Source organism: Lepisma saccharinum, chromosome 10 (genome assembly GCF_977018435.1).
Source record: "Lepisma saccharinum chromosome 10, izLepSacc3.1, whole genome shotgun sequence".
In the NCBI taxonomy this organism is placed as follows: domain Eukaryota; kingdom Metazoa; phylum Arthropoda; class Insecta; order Zygentoma; family Lepismatidae; genus Lepisma; species Lepisma saccharinum.
In genome coordinates, this window is record NC_139238.1 from 63631041 (window position 1) to 63656307 (window position 25267).

Genomic DNA, 25267 nt, shown 5'->3' on the forward strand with positions numbered 1-25267 from the left:
TGTGCTGTTCTCCTGAAAGAAGAAGAAGAATAAAAACAAACAACTGGTTTTTTAAGGCCTTTGAAGGATGTGGTTTTGATGCTCTGATTTCTTGTAATGATTTCAAATCTTGTTACTTTATATGTTCTAATTAATATATGAAAACTGTTTCTGTACTAGTGTAAAATATTGAAGATATTTATAATATCTAAACATAACTTTTCATGTTTTCTCTGTTAATATTGGAATCACTTAAATATAAGCACCAGTATCAGTCCAAAAAATCATCAACAAGTACATTGGAATCAGCAAATTTTCAGCTTTGTCACAATACACATTATTTGGTACCGATTAAACGATTTAGTGCCATTTTTCCTAATTATTTGACACTAATTTTTTTTGCAAATCTATCGAGTTCTATTTTGCTTATTATATGATATTGCAACATTTTATAATTTTGATTTTCTAGTTTTTATTGTGATGTTATTGTTTTTCCAGATGAGTGGGACTGCCTGTTTGATGAGTTCCAGTGTCCATCCCGTCGTTGTATTCCTGCCCTATGGCAGTGTGATGGCAAGCCAGACTGTGACAATCATACAGATGAATTCAATTGCCCAGGTATTAACAATTCCATTTCTGATTGTTTAACAGTTTTAGTGTTCATGGCAGAAAATTATGGTCAATATAAATGCAAAAACACAAGCTTTATTACTTATATTACTACCAGTTGCATTTTTATCCATACACTATCGAAATAGTGGCCTCATTTAGACATACAATCTGCGAAATTGAGTTAAGACTTGATATTCATTCATTTGTGTTTAAAATAATTAATGTTCTGAGATGGCAAAATATATAATCATGTTTTAGTAACAGCAATAGGGCTTTCTTACACAGTTATGCTCTGTGGTCATCTAACCTACCCTTGATTTCACAAGGAATTTTTTTTTTCTTATGAAGATTATGTATTGCTAAGTGTGAAGAAAGAAATTCTGGAGCGCGGAAAGTAATTTTTGGAGTTCTACGTGCTATGAAACTTACATTTTTTTAATATTTAAATTCCGTACCTACGTAATGTTCATACAATTTTCCAGGGCTTCCATCATGGCTGTGCATCATGGATTCACGTCACAGGCGCATGTCTACATATTCTCTTTTTCTTCTTATGATTGACTTGTGGAATGGGAAAATTTGCGATATGTTATTGTGATGTATTGACGGGTGGAATGGGATAATTTGAAATATGTTATTGTGATGTAGTGGCAGGTTGGACATTTCAGACATTACAATTGATTTGTGATCCTCAGCGAGTGTAAATACGTTATCTTGTGGAGCCATTTTTATTTGGCAACTGCAGGCCGTAAAGAGGAGGGTTGTATTTTCTGAATGACTTGTGGGATGGGATAATTTAAGACTTCTTATTTTTATGATGGAACGGAATAAGAGGGTAGTATTCTGTGAAAAAGGACAAGAAAGACTAATGACATACGACTTACTTCTCTTTGGAACTTTGAAATTTAACTTCGACCCGCAATTCAGTGACTGGCCTTGGAAGGAGGAGGTAAGTTACCTTCTGAAGTTAAATTTTAGCCTTAATTTTTTTTGTACCTTCATGTGTCAGTGCAGAAAATAGTGTTGGGGGCAGGTGGTTTGGCCAGTTTCTAACATGCCTTCCAAAAGAACTCTATAGAGACAAGTGTTGCCGCAATAGCGGTTGCAGGTGGCAGGTTAATTACCCCAGGGGCGGAGCCCGGAATCTGCGGGAAATTTTGACAGCAATTTTCGTGACATTTAGTACGGGTGCTACGAAACTAACATGGCCGCAAGTAAACTTCCACCTCGCAACTTTAAATGACAATGACTATATCTCAACTATAAAGGGCTGTACAGTACTAAATACTTCTTTCCGCTCTCCAGAATTTCTTTCTTCACACTTAGCAACACATAATCTTCATAAGAAAAAAAAATCCTTGCGAAATCGAGGGTGGGTTAGATGACCACGGACCCCACAGTTATTTAAACCTGCTTTGCAAAGAAATAAAGCACATCATAAAGCAAGAATAATTTATTATAACAAAGTCCCCAGCTATATTAAAGAATTTATGGTAATTAGCTTTGCATCCATGTTACAAAACACCCAAGATGCTGGCCAAATCAAGGCAGGTCTTTTTCAGACTAAGAACTGAACTTAAATGAAATAATGTACAAACAGGAAGATTATATGTACTCACAGTACAGGTTTCTAGACACAAAACATCTAAGGGTGTCAGTCAATATCTAAGATGTCTCCTCTCCAGGTATTTGTATGTGTAGCATCTGGTGACTGACAGGTGATTTGCAGGTCCCTAATGAGTGTCTAGGACTATCTTATTATCATTTCCCTTACATTTGGATGTGGACAGATTCCTTTTCTTGTGGTCTTTTTCCTGCATATCCTCCTTTTCTCTTTGTTGTTCCTCCACTCTAACACTTTCTTCCATTCTTTGTTGATCTTAAGTCCCCCATCCCAGTTCATTATGTATTCTCCATTCTTCTCTATTTCTTTGGCCTCATGGGCGTCTGGAAGGGGATCAAGGGGGCCTTGGCTCCCCCCTGGAAAATGAAAGTCAACCCAAAAATTTGTATCTCACACATATAATTGCATTCTAGCCACAATAATATGTGTTAATTATTGCATGAACACCATAAATTCAAAATTAAGCAATGTTTTTTTTTTAGGGAACAACACTATCTTTGGGGAAAATGTGCCTTGTTTGCCCCCCTGGAAAAAATACCTTCCTTGCCCCTCCCTGGAAAAAATCCTGCGGATGTCCATGTTTGGCCTCCTTCCATTTCCTCACTAATTCTCTCTTCTCCTTCCTATCCACCTAGTCTTATTCCTAGCCTAGCCTATTAATTGAAAAGAATGTAAACAAGAATTTTATTGGAGCACTCTTTTAACTGTTGGAGTCTAATTTTGTTTTTAAAACTAAAAAAAATTGAAGAAAGTAGACAATTCCTTGAAATATGAATACGAAGCCAAGAACTTTCATTCTAGGGATAAATAGTTAATTTATTTATTCCATGAAGATGTATTTACGAATGTTTAACAGTTAAGTGAAGTTGTAGGATGCATTTGACACCAGTGATATACTCTGTGTTGCGCATAGTAGGCCACTTTGTGGTGCCTTCTACAGCGAGGTGAGGCAAGCAATGGACCACTACAGGCAGCATAGTGCACGAGACAGCAGAATGGGTCGGTTGAAGGAACTTACAGACTTCAAACATGGTGAAGTGATTGGGTGCCACAGGAGTAACAAGTCAGTGCACGAGATATCCATCCTCCTAAAAATCCTGAAAGTCCACTGTCGCCAATGTGATAGTAAAGTGGAAACGTAATGGGACATGTACAACCACAAAACATTATGGCCGAGCGCCCATGTTGACAGACAGAGACCGCTGAGTGTTGAATAGGGTAGTACGAGAGAACCGGCAATCAGCGATCGCCACCATCACACAGGAATTCCGAACCAGGGCAGGATGTAATCCTAGCAGCATGACTGTGCGACGTGAGGTACAACGACTCGGTTACCATGGACGAGCGGCTGCCCATAAGCCCCACATCACTCAACGAAACACGAAACGCCGCCTCTCATGGTGTAAGGAGAGGTGCAACTGGTCGTTAGAACAGTGGAAATCCGTGATGTGGAGTAACGAATCGCGTTATACCATGTGGCGATCCGATGGTCATGTGTGGGTGTGGCGAATGCCTCATGAACGACATTTAGCATTCTGTGTTTTGCCGACAGTGAAATTTGGTGGAGGTGGGGTGACAGTGTGGGCATGTTTTTCCTGGAAGGAGCTTGGTCCCCTCGTTGCTTTGCATGGTACTGTCACAGCACATCATTACGTTGACATTTTACAAACGTTCATGCTGCCTACCATCGAAGAACAGTTTGCAGATGATGATTGCATGTTTCAACACAACAATGCACCCGTCCACACTGGGGGCTGTGTGGGACAGTGGTTTCATGAGAACAACGTCCCACTTATGGCCTGGCCTGTGCAAAGCCCCGATTTGAATCCCATTAAACATCTCTGGGATGTTTTGGAATGCTGACTTTGTGCCAGACCATGCCGACCAACATCCACTGCTCTCCTCATCTCAGCACTCCACGAAGAATGGGCCGCCATTCCCCAATATACCTTTTGGACCTGATTGCCAGTATGGCTGCGAGAGTGGAAGCTGTCATGAAGGCCAAGGGTGGCCTCACACAGTATTGATTGCCAGTGCATCCGATGGAGGATGCTTCGAACTTCATGCCCTAATTCCAGTGAGTGTCCGGATATTTTTGATCACATAGAGTATAGTTCGGACTTGAATATTGATATATTTCCCTATATTCAGTTCCTCTCTTTAAGAAATTATCCAATAACCACACTTATTGTAGTTCTTATGAAAATCTTTGAAATTGACTGTCTTATCTGTTCTTTTTACGTACATATACTAAAAATTTTAATTCAAGGTTGTAATATGCTTTCACTCTATAAATTGGGTTGAAGCTCACATTATTAATTCTCATGTTCTGTGTCATTTATTAGGATCTTGTGGAAATGACCAATACTTATGCCCAGAGGGCTGGTGCATCCCAATGACATGGAGGTGCAATGGAGTACCAGAATGTGTGGCAGGCGATGATGAAAAATTGTGTGGTATGTACAAAGAAACAAAACGATTACTGATTGAATAAATAATAATAATATGGAATATCAAGTAATAAGACTGATTTGCAGTGTATTTGCATTGTAAATCTTTCTGTAGTTTCATTGCTGAATACCACTAAGATAAAATATGATGGTTAGACATGTGAATGGTATTAGCATGCAATGTTATCAAGACCACGTCCATTGTCTAGTGCTTCTATACTTACACCTATTCTAACACTACATTTTGAGGAAGCACTAGGGTGACTTAATATTTTGACCCAAAAATGGGACATCCCAAGGAGATAAGTTTATTCCCCCTTTCCTAAGAAATTGGTTAGGACTAATTATAAAATTGTTATTATTAATGTATTGCTATTATTTATTAAAGGATGAACCACATAAATTATACATCATAAACAATAAATTAACTTTAATTGTCAAAAGTATTAATTATTATAATCTCGTCATAATTTACAAAGCATTTCTCGTCCTTTCTGATCAACCTTTGATGTTAGTCCTATGCTGAAGTTAAGTAATGCAAGAAGTATTTAGCAGAAGATCCTGTCATCTTGAGAGCAGTTTTATTCTTCATCAACCGCTTATAAATCTCCCCGAAAAGCTTACCCCACATGTCAGACACACAACTCTAGATTTTTCTTTTGAGTTTGTGTCAAGAAACAAGAACTTTAAATTCATTTTTCAACTCTGTAAAGAAACTGCATGCTTATTCACTGCTCTACAAATAACGGAACACATAAAAAACAATGCTTCTTTTTTGGCATGAAATGTCTCTGAAATTTAGACTTAGTTTTTATAAAACGGGACAAATAATGGCTTTTTAATAATATGGACCTCTGAAACGGGACTGTCCCAGTCAAAACAGGATGTATGGTCACCCTAGGAAGCACCCATTCTCATGTCTTCAGGTGAACAAGTTTATTTTTAATGGTGGTGGGAATTGAACCTGCACCAAATCCATGCATTGACCAACTACTTTTAGGGTGACATGGAATAATTGGTTAGTTGCAATGAATTTGTAGTAAAATTACAGGTCTGGCATAGTTTTGATTTACAGCAAAGCAAAAGTTTTCACCTGAAGACGAGAGAAGAGGTGCTCTTTTACAAAATAGTGTTAGAGTAAGTATAGTTTAAAATGCTAGACAATGGATAATGTCCAATTAACATTGCATGCTAGAAAAGTACCATGTACCATTCTCACTAACATTCGAAAAATTATTATAATGAATTATGTTTTGCACTTTATACTTTATCCAGCAAAATAAAAGAGTGGCTGAAAATATTTTTCTGTGATTTGCAAAATTGCAAACTTTATTGATCACATTTAGAGTAAGAAAATTTCATGTGAAAAGTAAAGTAAAAATAAAGTATTCTGTAATTGCTGGGTAGAGTTTAGAGTTCAATAAGTTAGTCAATCTGCAAAAAAAGGTAAAGGTAAAGTGTTCCTCTGTGCATAGCACTACGCCATGAAGGCGTATAGGGGGTGTGGGGGTAACGCCCCACACTTTCTTGATCCGGTCGTGAGTGGGGTGATGTGATCAGCATCATGCCCCTGACCGCCTTTACCTCCCAGGGTTTCCCCCAGGTACCCATGTTATTCGACGCTGGGTGGGCGCCGGGGCTGCTTCCATCGTTAGAAAAGTTCCCGGATTTGAACCGGCCGGGGATCGAAGCCGGGACCTTTAGCATGGTAGTCAGACGCGTTACCGACTGAGCCACCGTGGCCACTGTTAGTCAATCTGCACTATGAATATTATAAGCATCAACTTGTACAAGAAAGGAAAATTAGATATGCATATTCAAATTATACAAGTTTCTCATAATTTAAAATTTTATTTTGTAACTGATTAGTGGTGATTGACTGGTTTGGACTTCTAGCCACAGTACTTGTTTTATATATATATATACACACACACAAATGTTTAAGAGACTTATTTTGTCTCTCTCTTGAGGGTATTGTATCACTCAAATTGAACCCATTCCGAAAACACATCCTGTGCTCAGGAACTACATACATATGACCACAAGATGGAGACAGAACAAGTTTCAGAAATGTTGGTATATAAAGAAAAGATAGGTAAATGTCCAAACCATTCATCAGTTATATATTTTATATGTCAAACTATTTACATTCTAAGGCTTAATTGATTGAAACCTGCACATGTTACGAAATCATGATATCATCCTCTTTGAAGTTTGTGACTGTAGCATAATAAGATAAGTGAATGATACTTTACTATCTTAAATTTCTGAATTAACTGTGACTGACTGTATAGAAAGAGTAAAACTATGATTTATAGTTTTGTAGTTAGACTAGGCAATAAAACCACAAATATAGGAGTTTTATAAGTAATTCTTTTCTTATTTTGGTTTACACTTTCAAAGTACTGCTTATTTGTTAATTATTAATAAATTCATCTTTGTTTTTCAGATTGTTCTCAGGACCAATTCAAGTGTAAGAGTGGAGGTTGTATTTTGAAGTCCCATGTGTGTGATGGAGTGGAACATTGTCCAGATTTTAGTGATGAATGGGATTGCTTGAGGCTTCACAATGACACAATGAAGCTTGAAATTAGGTATCATATGAGAGACACATCTTTTTTCGTTATAGTGAAAAATATTACATCTATAATTTAAAATTTCAAAATCTTATTTATAATCTACTTGTAGGTTCATATTTTGATTACAATACTTCCACACTGAGCAAGAGAAAAAATGATTGATAACACTAGGGAACAAATTAAAACTTTTTTTTTACCTCCAGAGCGAAATTGCCTGCCTTCTGTGGAAACGGGAGTGCTGAATTCGAAAATGACTACATAAAGGCTCTGACAGGCAATGTTTAGTTGTTACAAGTATACTATTTTGGTATTTAGGAAAATATATACAGTTAAAACCGTGTGGCCAGAATTAAAGTTACCCAACTCAGAGCCCTCTGTAGCGTGTTTGAGGCATCGTAGAACTCGAAGTTTGGTGAATCCACTATGCAGACCATGGGGAAGAGGATGGCGATAAAAAAAATAGTTCAATTTTCCGCCACCAGGTTGAAATGTGGCACTGTACTTCCATGATGGGTTGTACAATAATCACGTTAAGTGATTTAGCTGAGTTATTAATTAGAAAGACATTTGTTAGCGGCTGGAAGTTGCGAGAAAATAATCTCTCATTTATTGCAAGGTAAAGGCAAATAAATAACCAATTGGAGCAGTTTACATCATTATTACAACTCATCATGGAAGTACAGCGCCACATTTCAACTTGGTGGTGGAAAATTGAACTATTTTTTATCGCCATCCCCTTCCCCATGGTCTGCATAGTGGATTCACCAAATGTCAGAGTTCTACGTTGCCTCAAACAGGCTACAGTGGGCTCTGAGTTGGGTAACTTTAATTCTGGGCACCTGGTACACAGTGCCATAAAGCGGACATCACCTAAATGAATGGTGACCCCATGGAACAATGAAATTAACAGTAAACTATTCAAAATTCATAATCCAAGTGTAAAAAAGTAAGTGTGCAAAAAATAAATCTATGTGCATACTTCTTCCTTCTTTCCCAAATCTTTAACAACATAATGATTGTCTGTTTCCCCAGCTGTTCCAGACACAAAAGCAGCAAGTTTTCATAAACCCTCCTTGTAATCCTGTAAGCACTGCAATAGCCTTAAGATTGGCACAGATCACCCATCCATATTCATCATAAATTTTAGCTTTTAAGAGAGCAGACATCCTTTGGTATGTCTCCTTGACACCCACAATATGAAATAAAGGAACATGAAGCAATAAAGTCATCAAACTTACTTTGGAAGAGTCGGTGAACAATCTCCAATCACTGACTGCATTTTGATCGCACCAAACTCATAAATTAAAGCCATAGTATCTACACAGAGCACATGTCCCACATTGTGAAATAGTTAGAAAATTGTTCATGATGGTTTCAATAAGTGGACATCTTTGTGTCTTTGGAGAGCAGCTTCCACTACTAAAGCCTTTACCCCAATATCTGTGCTCCCTTTTTACTAAAATATAGGTCATGCATAAGACCAGTCAAATCCACCAGAACAATGGGGTGAACTGAATCGTCTTGTTCATCAGACTGATATTCCACGACATGTATTGTTGGCTGTTTATTCACTGTTTAAATATTCATAATTTTTACATAATGCCTTTCCTAGTAAATCGTTGGAAATAAATTAATTAAATTTTGCATGTTTATCAATCAATATTTTTCAAATAACATAACAAATTTTCCCATTCAGGGCTTTTTACGGGCAAAATAATTTGCCTTATATTGTAATATTCGTTTAATCGAAAATTGAAATTATGAAAAATTGTTGTGCCATGGAGAATTTTCAGGGTCACTTTTGTACTCTGCACCCGAAAATACATTAGAAACAGTCACTAACTTAATGGAGGCAAGGATCGTGTTCTCTAGTGTTATTGAATTGCCTTTCTTTTGTAACTTAATCCTCAGCTCAATTTATCTTTGTACTTATCTTACACAATGGATTTGATAATTGAATACATAAAAACTGATTGGTAAACCTATCAAATTGTTAAAATTTATCAACAAATTTTGCTGATATAGTTAATAATTATTTATAATTTATCTTTTGTATTTGATGTGTACTGTATATTTTCATATTACATTTTTCCTTTTGAAAACAGAACCGAAGATAATACTTGGCATCCAGTATGTGCTGACAGATGGGACAGTGACTGGAGCAACCTAGCTTGTCAGAGTTTAGGATACAGGTTAGTTTAATAATTTTCTTGATTATCTTTAGATATTACACTAGTTTTTAAAACATATAGCATTGTTTCTCAAATTTCCTTACATGTGTGTTACACAATTTGAAATAGTCTATAAAAGGTGTCTGATAATGTGTTGACACATTATGAAGGTAAAATAAGTCTACCACATATCAATTGTTAGGGACACAAATTTATGGTAAATAAAAACTGAGGAGAGCGGTAAATAAAATGTTAGATCAGCGGTATATACCAGCGGTGAAAAAAAAATGCACACACTTTTTCATTATGAGAGGAAACAACATACAAAAGACCTATAAATTGATAAACTACTTCATTTTTATATACTGTACACATGCACAAGTACTTAGTTGTCCAACCAAAAAGAAAACATCAACACAAAATCACTTCATTTCTAAATTGCATATCTCAAGTGATTCATTCATTGTATGTATTTAAAGGATATCCTTGCTGTCCAACAAATAAAATAATCACTTCTGCACATACACAGACACATGTTAAAAATCACATGATGATAAACAAAATTCATTCATGACTGAACACCAATGACACCATTGTTTCCCTTGATGTGCGGAAACAGACTAATCTTACCGCTGCTACAGCTAGCAAGTTCAATGAAACTGGAAGTTGAGTAGACATTCGGGGGAAGAAAGGAATGCAGCTTGACAGGGAGGGAAGTTTTCGAAACAGAGATTATGTGCATGGGAAATCCCAATTTGCAGCGTCTTCCTGTTGTGATCGAAGATAAAACGTTCTTCAGCTGCTAGTGGTAGGAAACTTTAGGCAAACGTTTCGGTATAAATCGACAGTTTGCGCGCGCAACCTCGATAGCCGGTTTTTGCATGTTTTCTACTTAATTTGATGATATTTCATGGTTATTTCGCGAAAAAGCATTCATTTCGTGGAAAAGCACACATTTCGCATTACTTCACGAATAAAACTCATGCATATTTCATCATTGGGAGTGTAGTTACGTGCAGAATGTTCAAAATTGAATCTTTTTTTACATTTCGCGATTTTGCGCATAACGAAAATTCAATGTCCCTATCAATTGTGCTAAGTGTATTTACCACATATCAATTGTGCTAAGTGTATTTTCTACGTTTTCTTTATGGTAGTGACAGAAAAAGCAAAGAGAAAATCTACAATCTTATTTCACCACCTTGAACAACATTGACTGATTTCACTCAAATGTAATACCTTATATATGCTACAAAAATTTTGGTTGAAATTTTCTATAAATTTACATAATTTAAAAAAATATAATCTGGCCATTTTACCCCTTCCATTCCAAACTAGTACTTTCATTTAACCTTTTAAGTTCCAAAGTTTAGTCCAAGTGGCACCCTACCTTTTCTGTGAGATCTGTTTCTTGACAGAGATTTTGATAGAAGGATTCAAAAATCAAAAATGGAGAAATACATTATATTTCATCACTGAGGCCATTTCAAATGGCAAGCAGGCAGGCACGTGCATGCAGTCTGCCATATTGGATCGAGGTAAAAATTTTCAAATGGCAAGGGGGCCATGTGGTGTAAGAAAACACATTTTCCAGGAAATGCAATGCTGTAATTATTTTTGTGATAGTTGTAATGATACAAAAGTTATTGACACTGATAGATGGCAACCACGTGCTGCTATACCCACCAGTATGTCCTAGAGGATGTGCTCAATTTGGTTCCCATCATGCCGAACATACTCTTCGAGATGTGAGATCCACTCTGCATGGACCTGCATGAATATCTGTGAGGGTATTTGATCACAGGCCCGCATGATGCGGTGGCAAAAGTGGTGTGTGTCATGGATTTTCTCAGAGATGATCATGCAGGTCCATCCAGAGTGGGTCTCACGTCTTGAAGAGTGTGTTGGGCATGATGTGAACCACATTGAGCACATCCTCTAGGACATACCGGTGGTTACCGCAGCACGCGGTTGCCATCTTTCAGTGTCAATAACTTTTGTACTGTTACAGCTACCACAGAACTAATTACAGCATAGCATTCCTTGGAAAATTCTAATATGTTTTGATACCCCACATGGCCCCTTTGCCACTTGAAAAAATTTGACCTGGATCCAATATGGCGACCATGTCCTGGAAGCACCCTCACATATGGGCCCCTTACTCCAATGTGCCCAGATCAATTTTTATCTGCCATTACCACATTTGTTTCAGAGAAAAAAGGGTGTCCTGGGACTTTTGAATTGCCCTGTATATAAATGGAGGTATATATTATGGAAATAAACTAATAAGTATAATTAATGCAAGTGAACTTTGAAAGGCTAGATATGAATTATTTTGTGATTTATGTTTATTTTATTTATTTATTTATTTGCAGGAATAATTGATCAAATATTTTTCCTCTAAATGTAGAAAGTTAAACTTTTCTAATGAAATATCACTTAATATTATCTGCCAGGCTCATAGGCCCCGACTCCATGGGGCTTGGGGGGGGGGGGGCTCGAGCCCCCCCAAATGTTAACGATGTGGGGACAGAACCCCCCAAATAATTTTGCTTAAGAGGATCTAATGTATTATTTTGCTTCTCTTGTAAAGTTTACTCTGAATTGTGCCACATGAACTTAACTTTAAATACACATTTGAAATGCTCTAGACCATCAACTTTGGGGGGCTATGACCAGAGACAGCAAAACACATGACTTATTACTATATACTAAGTATGTAATTGTGAGTATTGTTAAAATTTTTACTAAAAAGAGTTTCAAAAGACTCTGTGCTGTGCTGTGCTATTTCATCTAGTATTTCTTTTATCATTTTAAAGGTAAGACAGAATTGTGTTAGTACTTATAAAATTTCAGCATTAAGTCCAATGATGCAACTTTTCTAAAAACCTGCTGATATTCTTTGTTTTCTGTTTTCAGCCAAGCAGTATTCACTGAATATCCTGCTGTAGAAGATAGGCTGGGATCTGGCTCATCAGAGCTGTATTTTACTGTGAAGCCATCTTCTGTTCCTAAAAACACTAGTCGTCTTACGATGGCACTTGAGAAGGCTCCATCTTCTTCGTGTTCTTCTGGAAGCATTATTGAATTATCTTGTCATGAATTTAGTAAGTGATAATTGATATCATATTTCATCATCTAAATATTAGCTGTTAAAATGTTATATTTAAGATGAAAGCTTGCATTTTCCAGTAACACCACCAGGAAAAAGGAATGCATAATGTAAATGATGGACTGTATAGGGTGTCCCCTACTTGCATGTATCCTGTTGCGACCGTGTTGAAAATTGGCTGGTATTTAGTTGCTTGGGAATGATTTAATTTCCATCATTGTCATCATGGCTCTGAAGGCCACATGGAAATCTCACTACAATTCATATGTCATATTCATAATGTGTGGGTGCAGGGACTTCTCAGACACCATGTAGAGTGGAATTCATAAATCTTACCAAGCAATTTGTCCACCACCATGTTTATTCTCTTTGTTTTATGGAATGTGAGATTCAAGAATTGAAATAAAATGTCAAACAAGCTGCTGACAACCTCTGCACCAGCTTACATCAAAATCCATTCGTTATAAACGTGTAGGATGCAAGAGAAAAATTCATTAAAATAGAAATGGACGATTTGCTTGGCATTACTTATCCACTCTACAATTACATGGAGGAAGGAGTCACATTTATTGTACCCCACAGAAATGCATATCGATGTTAAAGATTTGCATCTGTGTGTTAGGATAAGAGAGATTACAGATACCAGGAGCTTTTGGAGTCCTTTTCCTCAAGTGGGGAGATAAAATTTCACAATGACACTTTTTAAAAATTACATTTCCATACCTTTCATCAGTATTACCATAATATCATCACACGAAAAGAAAATCCTTAACTGGACATCCTCATTAATGAATTCAAAGTTATATGTGGGGAGAAGGGGACAAACCTAAGATTCACTTGCATTCAATTTCTGTGTTACACTCAGTGCTCGAAGTGAGAGGAGATGTGGATGTATGGTATCCCCTAGCTGCCTGTTTTATTGTCACCATGTTAAACTATATGAGCATTCTCCCAGCTACACTATGGTTACACTATGTACATTAGGATCCATGAGTAATACCATGCAAATTTTCCCTCCCCATGTTTGTGCACTCAATAAGAACTTCAAGAATTAAAAGAAAACTCAAAACAAGCTGTTGACAACTTCTGCACCAACATACATAAAATCCATAGCTTAAAAACACGTAGGATGTAAGAGAAAAAATTCATGGAAATAGTCATGGACAATTTGCACAGTAATACTCATAGATCCCACTGTACCTGTGAACCCAATCAGGTATTCTGAAGTTAACAGTGACAATAAAGGCTGATGGATGTACACTCTAAATGCAACCAAGCTATCTAGTAACATTCAGTTCCACATGATCTCAGTAACATTTATTCAACAAAATATGGAACATTATTTTTGTTATGTTTCAAAACCAACGTGTTACATCTGCATAATTCTGTACTCATTTCAAAATAAAAAATAGCCGGCCTCTGTGGCAGAGTGGTCAGCAGAGCGTGCTGCAATGCCAGGGGTCCCAGGTTCAAATCCTGGCCTAGGCATGGGTGTAATATGTGAGTCCCTTCATCTATATCATCACTCATCCTCATCTTTGTGATTAGCCAAGAGTGGCAGAAAAGATAAGTAAAGCAAACCAAATCAGTCAATCATTTCAGAATAGAACTTCTAGGCAAAGCTGTAACCAGAGTTTAAGTGAAATTATTAGTCATGTATTCATTCTTAATTTTTATTTGCCTTTGATTGAACAGGAACATTGCCTTACCAATGCTATTTTCATTTCTTTCAGCTTGTGGTATCCATAGCCTGTCTCCAGATGTTGCTTCTGGTCGACTCGTAGGAGGTGATGGGGCAACAAATGGTCAGTGGCCATCTGTAGCCCTCTTGTACCACACAAAGCACAAAATGAGTTGCACAGCAAGCATTATTAGTCCTCTATGGTTGCTGACAGCATACAGTTGTATTCAAACAAGGTGAATTTTAATTCTCATTATTGTGAAACATGTTATCAAGGGCACCAAACTGGGACTTTACCCATTAGTAGTCTCAAATCCTTATTTTTTATCACATTAGCATGGCTATTTGTTTTTAAAAAGAGTTGATTTGTGTAGACAAGAATTAATTGAAGTTACTGGTACGTAACATAATAAGTATATTGCAATCATGTAGCATTTTAACTCTTTCGCTGCGGAATTCTCTGGCACACTTGGCTGCGTAATTAAATTTGAAAAAATATTTTTTTTATAAACAAATAGTTTTCACAATTACATTGCGTTATATATGAGAGAGAACTTACAAAATTCATTCTTGCACTGGAATACCATTCTGTAGTCCCAGGTGGTATGATATTTTGAAAAATTTTGAAATATTTTGAAATTTTGAAATTTTGAAAAAAATAATTTTAGAAAGAATAATTTTAGAAAGAATAATTTTAAAAAATTACATTGCAAAATATGTTATAGAGAAATTACAAAGTCATTCCTTGCACTGGCAAACCATTCTGTAGTCCCTGATGGTATGGTATTTCTCAAAACACGGGATGACAGAGTGGTGGAGCGGCATGGAAATTTGTAAGTAGTATCAACTTCAGTTTGTTCTGCTGTGTGTTCAAATACTGAGCGGGGGAAATATTTGATAAAACAAGAAAATGGTGTGCTAAATACTGTACTGTCACCAAGTAACTTAGCACTTGCCTGTGTCGAACTTCCCGCACCTAGATCAATGCTGCTTTGCACTCTGCTCCATGATGTTACGGACGGCAGTACAAATTCTTCATCAGACACTACACAATCACTGTCACCAATTGAAGTCTCATAAAAACTGTCGCTATTATCGTCACAATTTAATTCACCTTCTGATTCAACAGTTGAGTAACATCATTATCAGACATGTGTTGACGACTTGATGAAGCCATGTTGTTTACATTCGAACATGCATTTGAAACTTACATGTCAGAGCACTCAACGCTGTCGCGTAATTAGCGACATCATACGGATATAAACAAAACTACAAGTTCAAATAGTTCCAAATAGTATCTACACATGTCTGAAGGCTACTAAAAGTGACGTACTGTGGAAATGCGACACCCGCAGCGAGTGGAAGTATGAACTCGCAATAATGTGACTTCCGCAGAGCAAGGCACCTGGCGTGCTGTGCATAAATGCGACGACCGCAGCGAAAGAGTTAAGCTAAGAGATTACTGTTATTTTGATGTCATTATGTATGTATTAAACAATCATATACCTACAGTAAACTTGTTCTTTAACAGTAACACTTAAAGTATTTAAAAAATAGTACTATTATTTTTCATCATGAAACTGTAAATATATAACATGCTCATGTTTTTTTTTTATTTGAGGAACATTGAAAGTTGAGGGATTAGGGTTCGAAAGTTTGATTGTGCGGAAAATCTACCTTATCTGGGTGAAAATTATATTTTAAGCCACCCCTGCATTTGATAACTATATTCAGAATATTTACTTGGTGTTAGGGTAGCACTGAAAAAAAAAGTAGCCTCACATGAAGGTTAAGTCTGCCCATTTGTATCTCAGCGGAGTTATAAAGACAAAATTTGGTGGACAAGTAAACATAAATCAGCTCAATTGTCTATCTGGCTATGAGAAACAATGTTTGATCAAAACTGATATCTCAATATTTCGAAACTAGCAATTATGAAGATCTTAAATTTTATATTCAATTGAAGATGTAACTAAGGTTATTTAAAGTGACATAAATTATTCTGATTGGCCTGTCCATCTAAGGGAGTCAACAATTTAAAGTCAACAATGGATATTTTTTAAGTTGAAATATCTCTTAAACTATTTAAACTAGAAACATCAAATTGTGTGAGTTGAAAGATCTGTGAATTATCTACTTACGATATTCATCTTCTCAATAAGCCATGTGTCTGTTCCATTTAACAATCTTGCCAGTTGATACATATTGGTTGTTTGGAAACAACTACAGATATGAAGGTGCAATTTAATGAACTTAAATGCAAGTAGAATAGGATATTTAATTGTCTCGATCAATTGTCTGTGTCAGTGGGAGTAAGAAATAGGCAAAATGTGACTGATTGAGAGTAGCTTTGGGTGAATGGACTAGACTCCCCAATCCCCTGCTATTTACTCTTTTTATCAAAATTATTACACAAATAATGTAACGAATACATATTTATTATACACTTCATGATAGAAATAGTACAATATGTTTACTTACCTGCAAATGCTATACAGAGGAATTGTATCTGTAAAATCAATAATGCTAACTACAAAAATTTTGTCTCATGAGTTCAAGATGATTTTTATTTTAAAAACATTCCATCAGTAATAGTACATGTATTCTCAAAGAGCAGGAACTACCATCTAGTGTTCACAGTTATACAGTTAATTATTTTTGCACAGCATGTGGACTGTAATTATATGGTAGGTCAATTTTATCTAATTACATATCTATAACATTTCCATTTTCAGTGACAGATCGATGGGTGCTGATGGCTGGGTCGCATTTGGCGGAGGTTCGATGTTCGATCAAGGAAAGCCTGAGACTCAAATTCGAGAAGTGAAGAACATCATCAGTTACCCAGAAGTGAAGTTCAACCAGTTCCTGTACAATCACGATGTAGCTTTAATACAGCTCTCTGAGCCATTTGCTTTCGACAGATTTGTGGGTGCCATCTGCCTTCCAGAGAATTCAATAGAGCCAAGGCAGATCTGCGTGACAGCTGGCTGGGGATACACATCTCCTGGTGGTGAGCAATGATCAATATTTATTCTTGTGGTCATTGTGGGAATTAAACTTTCTGATTTCAGGGGGATGCCATCAGAATTCTAAGCACAAATAGGGAAGTGAAATTCAGTAAAATACCCCACTCCTTACAAAAAAAAGTTAGCCAGATCGGAAAAGCTTTGGCATGTTAGACTACACTGTAGTACATTAAGACCCATTCGAAATATAGAATGGAACAAGCAAATTAATTGCGGAATACCTTTCTTTAAAAGCCACTAACCCACTGAAAAAAGAAAGTGACAAAGCCACATTCTGTGCAGTTTCATTTTAACACTGAAATGTACCACTTGCTGCCATGTTATGTTACAGTAGATGTTGATCATATTACATTATTTTGCCACACATCATCTTAACCTGAGAAAGACAATGTCATCATTTCTCTACAAACAAGATATAATTGACGTTTCCAACATATTTTCAGTCTTTACAGCATGCTCTAATCACAAAATATTTTATTGCTATAGGTGTGTTTCACCCAGTGGCAGCCGGCAGCAACTATGATTTGTAGTGCCATTGTGATGAAGAGATCGAAAAAAAAATCTGCAATGCCCACTCCTGCTCCCTCCTTGAGGTTGCGCCACTGGCCAAGATGTTTATCCTCGCTTGGTAATGAGGAAAACAGTGTGTGTTTAAGTAATAACGCACTAATCCGATTCATCTTCACTCACTAACCTATATTTATACACTACAGGACACTTCCCTAAAAACACAATTACAAGAGGAAGGGAAAAACAAATCCTCTCATCTTCTCCTCCCCCATGCACACATATTCGAACTGGATGTCGAAAATATCCTAGACATTTGTTGTAAAAAGAAATTGTCAAAATGCCAAAGGAAACTTGCATCACCATAGGTTTTTTACTTTTATATTTTTAACAAAGTCTGAATGGCCTTCTATGCGCATCTATCTATTATCGAAATGTTTGTTTAACTTTGGAAAAATACTAGGTTCGTTTCTCCAAAAGTAGGAAGAAAAATAGAGAGTACCTTTCTCACGAATTACTTCCCCAACGGGTCTTACAAATCCATCATATTTAGCGACTTATCTCTGAAGGTGGCAACTGTGTCAACACTGCGAAAGTTCCCTCGCCGTGCCAGGTGAAAACGGGCTTTGGCTGGTGTCTTATGGGCTAACCCCAACCCCTGCCACTTTGTTCCCAGCTCATGGTGGAAATGTTCCTTGCTGAGACTTCTTCAACCCTCTGCACATCTGTCAACTTGGTTAGGCCAGCTCTTGGGCAGCACGGACCACTGCCTTGCGAGGGTACAAAACAGCTGGGGATGCAGTGAGGAGGTTGGTGTGGTCGTCACTTCAGCTTGACCAATTGCAAGATTCGAATCTCCTTGTCTGTAAACTATCAATGTATTAATTTAACAATACTTGGGCAAGGTATGTGTTTCTTCTCTCCCTTGAGCTGCCGCTGGTTTCACCTACATCACAAACTGTTAGCATTTTGTAGTTCCAAGCAGCCGTGATTGAGGTCAGTTCTTGTAAGCATACGGAATTGAAGCAGGTGGGCCAGAGATACTAACATAGACATTCATGATATAAAATAAACGTGCAGATGTAATGAACGGTACGTGTTTGATATTTCTGTGCAAACGACAAATAAAATTGACAGCAAACATGGCATCTGTGATCATTCTGACATCACATGAAACCTACCTATAGAGTGTGAAAATGGCAGTTCTTTCAACCTCTCCAATGTGGAGAGTGTCTACACTCTTTTAGCATGTTTGCAAGTGAAAATAACAACATTGATATGTCTTGTATGAGTTTATACATTTTTCTTTAAAAATCTATCATTATTTAATTACTTGTCTAAATAAATAAATGAACTCACTGGCGGTATACTTCTTTGAGCCTCAATTGTTCACATATGCCCAAGCATGTGTGTGGAAGGGAAGGTGTGAGTACAGATTTTGTGAGTATTATGACCAAAGTGCTGCAAAACCTTTACTGAATCTGGTCAGTGCTTTTTTTTTTTTGCAATATTTTTTTGAGTGGGAAAGGGTATTCTGAATGCAAAATATTAGCTCTAATTCTAGAATTTTAAAGTTTCTTATTATCTAAGGAGTACATTTCATTGTGATACATTTAACAGTAAGAACCAAATGCTCAACCATTTTGAATAAAATGAGATATTATTTTAACAATTTGCTAAGTCATTTGATACTTAAAATTAATTGTATGTGACATGTGTAAACTAAAAATAAGGCATCTGCATGTTGTTTACTTTTTATCAACACTTAAGTTGTTTTTTTCAACAGCTTTGTGATTGTGCTGATATTGTTACAGAATATATTAAATATCAATATTTTGAGGTAGTGTTCTCATCACCTCAGACTGATCTATCCAAGCAAATACCATTGATTGTTATTATTATTTTTCATGTATTTATTTATTTTGATTTTTTTTACAGAAATCAATTTTAGTCAATATCTTCGTTACCTTCCTGTGCCAACTATAAACTTAACAGAATGCAATTCAACCAAACACTATTCTGGGTTCATCACAGATGATAAAATCTGTGCAGGATTTACAGATGCTGAGAGATCTCCTTGCTATGTAAGTTTCTTCATTTAACTCTACTATACTTTTATCTGCTTGTGATTTCTTGCACAAGGGTAGTAACCAGTGGTGGCAATACCAACAGATACCACAGGCCCCTATATAAATAGTTTCATAAACTTTTACTGTAGTGCAGGGCCATGGCCAGGCAGCCCCCTCCCCCCTGGCTCTGTCATCAGCCCTCAATGACATTAGGTAAAACTATTTTGGATAATTTGTTTGCAGTGAAAGAGTGAAAATGTAGACAACAGATATTTTGCTCACAACTTGGGGAAGGATAAATTCACAGAACATGAACAGCAGATATTACACATGTTCATCTTGTTTAACAGAAGTCTAAGTAGTGGCAAGTATTTAGAAGATTGTCTAGACTTTACAAAGTTCTTTCACAGGGGAGCTTCTTTATCTGTACCTTTGCTGCTTCTGTTGTGGCCTCCCATTTATACAGAAATCTGCAACTTTGATGTCATCATCCACATTCCTTCCACATTCGTGTCAAAGTTCAACAGCTCCCAAGTTTTGTGAATGAAAGGGGGAGTTTATTGTTTTGGCCAGGAATGGAATGTACGGTAGGCACTATGATTGAATATTGCCTTTTTTCCTTGTATGATATAAATATCTCTATCATCAAAAGTAGTATGGAGTATGTAGTAAGGGATGATGTCAGTAGCAGTCAATTAACACTTCAAGAAGTGTTTAGAAGATTTAGAAAAAACTGTAGTATTCGTATGATTTTTCTAAATTGATTAATTGATTTGCTGCTTTAAGTCCACTTTATGCACAGAAAGGCTAATCAGGGATTGGACCTACAGTTTAAAGTGGGATCCGAACCACTATGTGCCTTCACTGGGTATCGAACTCAGGATCCCTTGATTACAAGGCGATGATGCAACCATAAATTTTATATTTTATATAAACTTAATGGACCCCCCCCCCCCCACACACACACACAAATAGTTACCTTCATTTAATACTGTTAAACTTTTGAAAATAGACTTGGTTTACAAAGCCCTTCCCCTCGATAACTTGTGACACCCCCCCCAGAGATCAATTCTAGCTATGGGTCTGCATAGTGTAGCAGTACAGTTCATCTACTTAAGACAGTACACACAGTTGAGCTACTAAAAACAGTAGAAAACATTAGCAGTATAGTTCATCAACTGAAAACAGTAGGTGTTTCAAAACACCTACTAATTTACTGAAAACAGTAGACAGAATTTTCAGTAGGGCAGGTTTATGATTTTGACTGTCGCATATCCCATAAGCAGTGGTTCCTCGTAGATATTTGAAAATTGGTTTCACTGCTTACCAATGAGACAATGAGATAGTCTGAGACTGTGCAATGCTTGAAACCCAACCACTATTTCAAATTCTTCTTTTAATTCCGAGAAAATTGATGATATAATATCATTGCCTGTAACCAAACCATTATCCACATAGATGGCTATGATCAGACTGGGATCAATTTTGCTGCATGTAAAACCATGCTTCGACATAAAATTCACAAATCGCCTATTCCAGCAACGAGGTGCTTGCTTCGGCCCATACAGACTCATTTTTGGCTTACACACCCAACGCATTCTATCATCAAACTCTTCAGGTTAATACATATAGATTTTTTCATGAAGTAGTGTTTTGGAGAAAGAGAAGCAACAACCTCATTGGATTGTTAATTGTTAATGTGATTTTATCATACTGTTCATATGTTTTGTGTTGTAGTACACTACAATGTCTATGCTGCCATATGATGTAGGAAGCTTTTTATTGTCACATAAAACTTGATAATTGTACTGAACATAGGGCTTTGATATTTCATGTCAATTCTCCAACCAACTACATGAACTTTTGCCATTACAAGTTTCCTCCTCATTCATTGCATATGAAAATTATTTATTGTAAAACTGTGTACTTCTACTATTACCTTTATAATTGTATAATTCTTAAAATAAATAAGCTACATTTCTTGCCAGTGTTTTCTTAAAATTATTAACCAATCACTGCTTCAAGGAACAACATAATAATCTTGCCTATTTAGTAAAATCATTACAAAATTGTAGAGTTAATGTTACTATTAAAGTGTTGTTACTCATGTCACAACATTTTGTTTTGGTTCCCAAGGACTTTTTCAAGTAAGGTTGTGTTGTATATGTACTTATCTTGATACTTTAACCTTGAAAAGTTCTGGGGGACTAGGACAAAAATAGTAACATTTACTGTATTATTTCATAATATCGAACAGTGATTATGCGAACTTTCAAGAAAAACTGATTGTGAAATAATGCTGATCTCTTGTTGAACATCTATCATAATTTCTCTTCATATGCATATTCAACTGTGTTTTGATGGTAAATTACATTGCTCTAACATATACTGTAAAAACTTTCCAGAATGACGAAGGTGCTCCCTTGATGTGCATCAATGAGAGCGGAGTGTGGGAGTTGCAGGGAGTTCTTAGCTACCATAGCAACTGTGGAAGAGGCTATCACCCATCAATTTACAGCTCGGTAACGTCAGTTCGAAACTGGGTAGAGAAAACCATCGGAAGCAAATTTGACAGAAAAACCAACTTCAATGTGAGAAGATGAAAACTGAAAGAAGTGCATTAATGAACCTTCAAAAAAAGGTGCTGTGCAAAGAACTTAACCATATTTTATGTGCCTTGTATAGTGTGCTTGTATGTGAATGTAATTATGTATTGTTCCTTTCCAAACGATCGGAGTGACGGAATGGAAGAAACAGTTTTTTTTTGTTTTTTTTTAAGAAAAACGAAAATCTATTCAAACTAACATGAAAGTAAGTACAGTGATGCTCACACAGATTTTGGAATTTGTATATAATGTAAATGTTTCCCTTTAAAAATTTAATATGTTCTAATGAAGAAATTGAGATTCTTCATGCACTATAATGTGTTACATCTGTTATTTCATTACTATATGCAACAAGAAATAATAATTATTATTTTAGCCTTTATTTCTTGATAACTGAACCTGCATTACATACAAGTATGTATATTATATATTGAAAGAAAGAATGTGTGGATATGCGTATTGTGAATTTGCAAGACTGAGAGAGAGTGAGTGAGTTAGCATGTAAAATTAAAAGTAGAATTCTGTTTACAAACAAATGTATTGCATTCAAATACTGTAAATAATTCTCTACGCAATCTGTCATCTTTTTCTGTACTATTGTTTTTTCTTTCTTATGCTTTAAAAATATATAATGCAATGGACACAGTATAGCAAAACATTAAGGAAAAGCAAATATTTTAAGACATTGAATATAGTATTATTCAATCTTCAAATAGAGTTTGCATTTTTTTAAAAAATTCAGAATTTAAAAAATGGAAATAGTATGAATGGGTGTTTTACTTGAATATTTTATTTGCTAGTCAAGGAACATCAATTAGTTAACTGAATGTGTGGTTACTATGATTTGTGTCACAGAGTGATTATCAATGTTTTGCAAAGACTGTTCTGATAATGATAATCATGTTATTACCATTTTTATTCTATGATGACTATTCTGTTGTCTTAATACAAGTGAGAAGATAACTTGGATGCCTCTGATGATGATAATGTCAAATGGTGATTGCCTGTATGCTCAAATTTACTTGTGATTATGTACTGAACGTTAGTGATTAGTTGCAATACAGTATACAGCAACATATAAGCTTATGTAGTAAGTGTAATGGTTGCAAGAGCTGTTGTGCTGTTTTAGAATTCACAAGAGTATTTGTTGTAAGGAAAAACCAAGTTTACTATTTTATATGCAATGACCTATACACCTATTTTATATGTTGTTTTATGTTTTAAACTAGAGAAGTTTTTAATACGCAAATCTTTGAAAAAAAGTTAGGAGGAACATGCAATTGTTCCATAATCATTCCGTCCATAACATGTGTTCTCCTTAAGGGTAATATAACAGTATTGCAGTTTCAAATATTGCAAAAAATCTGTGAAAGAAAGTGGCCATGCTTGAAATTTACAAGTGTACTTATGTTTATTTAAAAGTGTTAATGTTTGCAAAATTCAGTTTGTTATTTTTGGAAACGACATTTGTACAATTTTATGAATGACAAAGTAAACTTTTATTACTGCTTGGTATCTACATACTCCTTCTGACAGTTTTGTGAAGAAAAACAAATATTTATGTAGTTCATACAGCAAAAGATGATGTACATCACAGAAGCAAGTAAATACGCCTGCCTTGTCATGGACAAAAAGTAACTGAAACATATGATTGAATGTAGAGTTCCTGTGAAGGCCAACTTGCAGTCTATTTTAGTTTCATCATCTCCACTGGTGGTGGTTATGAGGGACCAAATGACACCTTTCTGAAAGGTTCGTGTATTGTGAATATTTTTCTTTCAATGTGCATCACTGTTTGTGAACGTTCTTGTAAATGAACATTACTATTTTGTATAAAACTATACATTGAATATTACATCATGCATTTTATTTTCAACTATGTCCAATCATAATACTTAGTTTTGTGTACTACCTGTCAAACTTAGTTTGTTTCAGTTTCGGTAAAAGTCCATTTTATGCACAGAAAGGCTAATCAGGACCAGATCTACAGTTTAAAGTGAGATCTAAACCATTATGTGCCTCCACCAGGTATGAAACCTGAGACTCCTTGATTACAAGGTGACTATACAATTGCTAGTCCTGAACCATGCCCATCCAGTCTAAGGCATCATGCTTTGGGCTCCAGCTGCAGGACGTGTGCAGGTTCGAGTCTCCTGGGGGAAGCGTAACAACTTTTCCCTTTAGATTTTGGCCTGTGTATGGGACTGTTGGCCACCCACTGTCATGAGGAAATTGGAGAGCTATGAATGAGTAGCGTAATCTGGTCATGAGAACCTACAGCGATGACTGAGGTTTGTGATGCTGACTATATGTCACCCCATAACTGCTTGGATGATCTGCCTCAGGTGAGTGAGTGAGTAGGATGAGGTGGGAGTGAAGCTGGCAGTTGGTAGGTATGCTCGGGCTCTCAATGGGCTGTCAAGCCACTGGTTATTATGCTATCACCTTGCCATCAGGGAGCCCTGTCAAACTTTGTTTCATCATACAAAAATTATGTAAAATGTGGAAATGAAAGTGATGAGTGAGGTCAGCCAAGAGTGACATGATTGATTATAATTTTACTGCTTTTCTTAAAATAACATGTGCATATTAGTGAAGTGATATAACGAGGAATTTTGTAACAAGAGATGTGGGCAAAAAAAGTAGGCTACAGTCCATCTGCAAACATTGACACAAGTCAGGAGTGCATATTCTAGGTCCACATTACCCTTTAATGCTGCCTGCCTTGACACTACATACATTTCACTTGACTCATCCGAACTTCACCAGACTGACCTATTTTCCCTACACTGGCACATTCTTGCATTTCATTAAGGGGTATGTGTGGTGTTGACTAAGCAAGCTGATT

The 25267-nt window shown here is 36.3% G+C and overlaps 1 protein-coding gene across 2 annotated transcripts in view; it reads left to right on the top strand.

Moving 5' to 3' along the window:
- LOC145993923 (uncharacterized) overlaps positions 1 to 24274 on the top strand; it is a 285429-nt gene extending 261155 nt beyond the window's left edge. For both annotated transcript variants that reach the window (XM_083129863.1, XM_083129864.1), the window contains 9 exons: positions 478 to 597; positions 4561 to 4671; positions 7115 to 7259; positions 9350 to 9436; positions 12335 to 12522; positions 14261 to 14444; positions 16944 to 17221; positions 19683 to 19828; positions 22219 to 24274. In XM_083129863.1, the coding sequence (XP_082985989.1) occupies positions 478 to 597; positions 4561 to 4671; positions 7115 to 7259; positions 9350 to 9436; positions 12335 to 12522; positions 14261 to 14444; positions 16944 to 17221; positions 19683 to 19828; positions 22219 to 22416 (1457 nt within the window). In that variant the 3' untranslated portion in view covers positions 22417 to 24274. The remainder of the gene's footprint in view (positions 1 to 477; positions 598 to 4560; positions 4672 to 7114; positions 7260 to 9349; positions 9437 to 12334; positions 12523 to 14260; positions 14445 to 16943; positions 17222 to 19682; positions 19829 to 22218) is intronic.
- Positions 24275 to 25267: the final 993 nt, after the last annotated feature.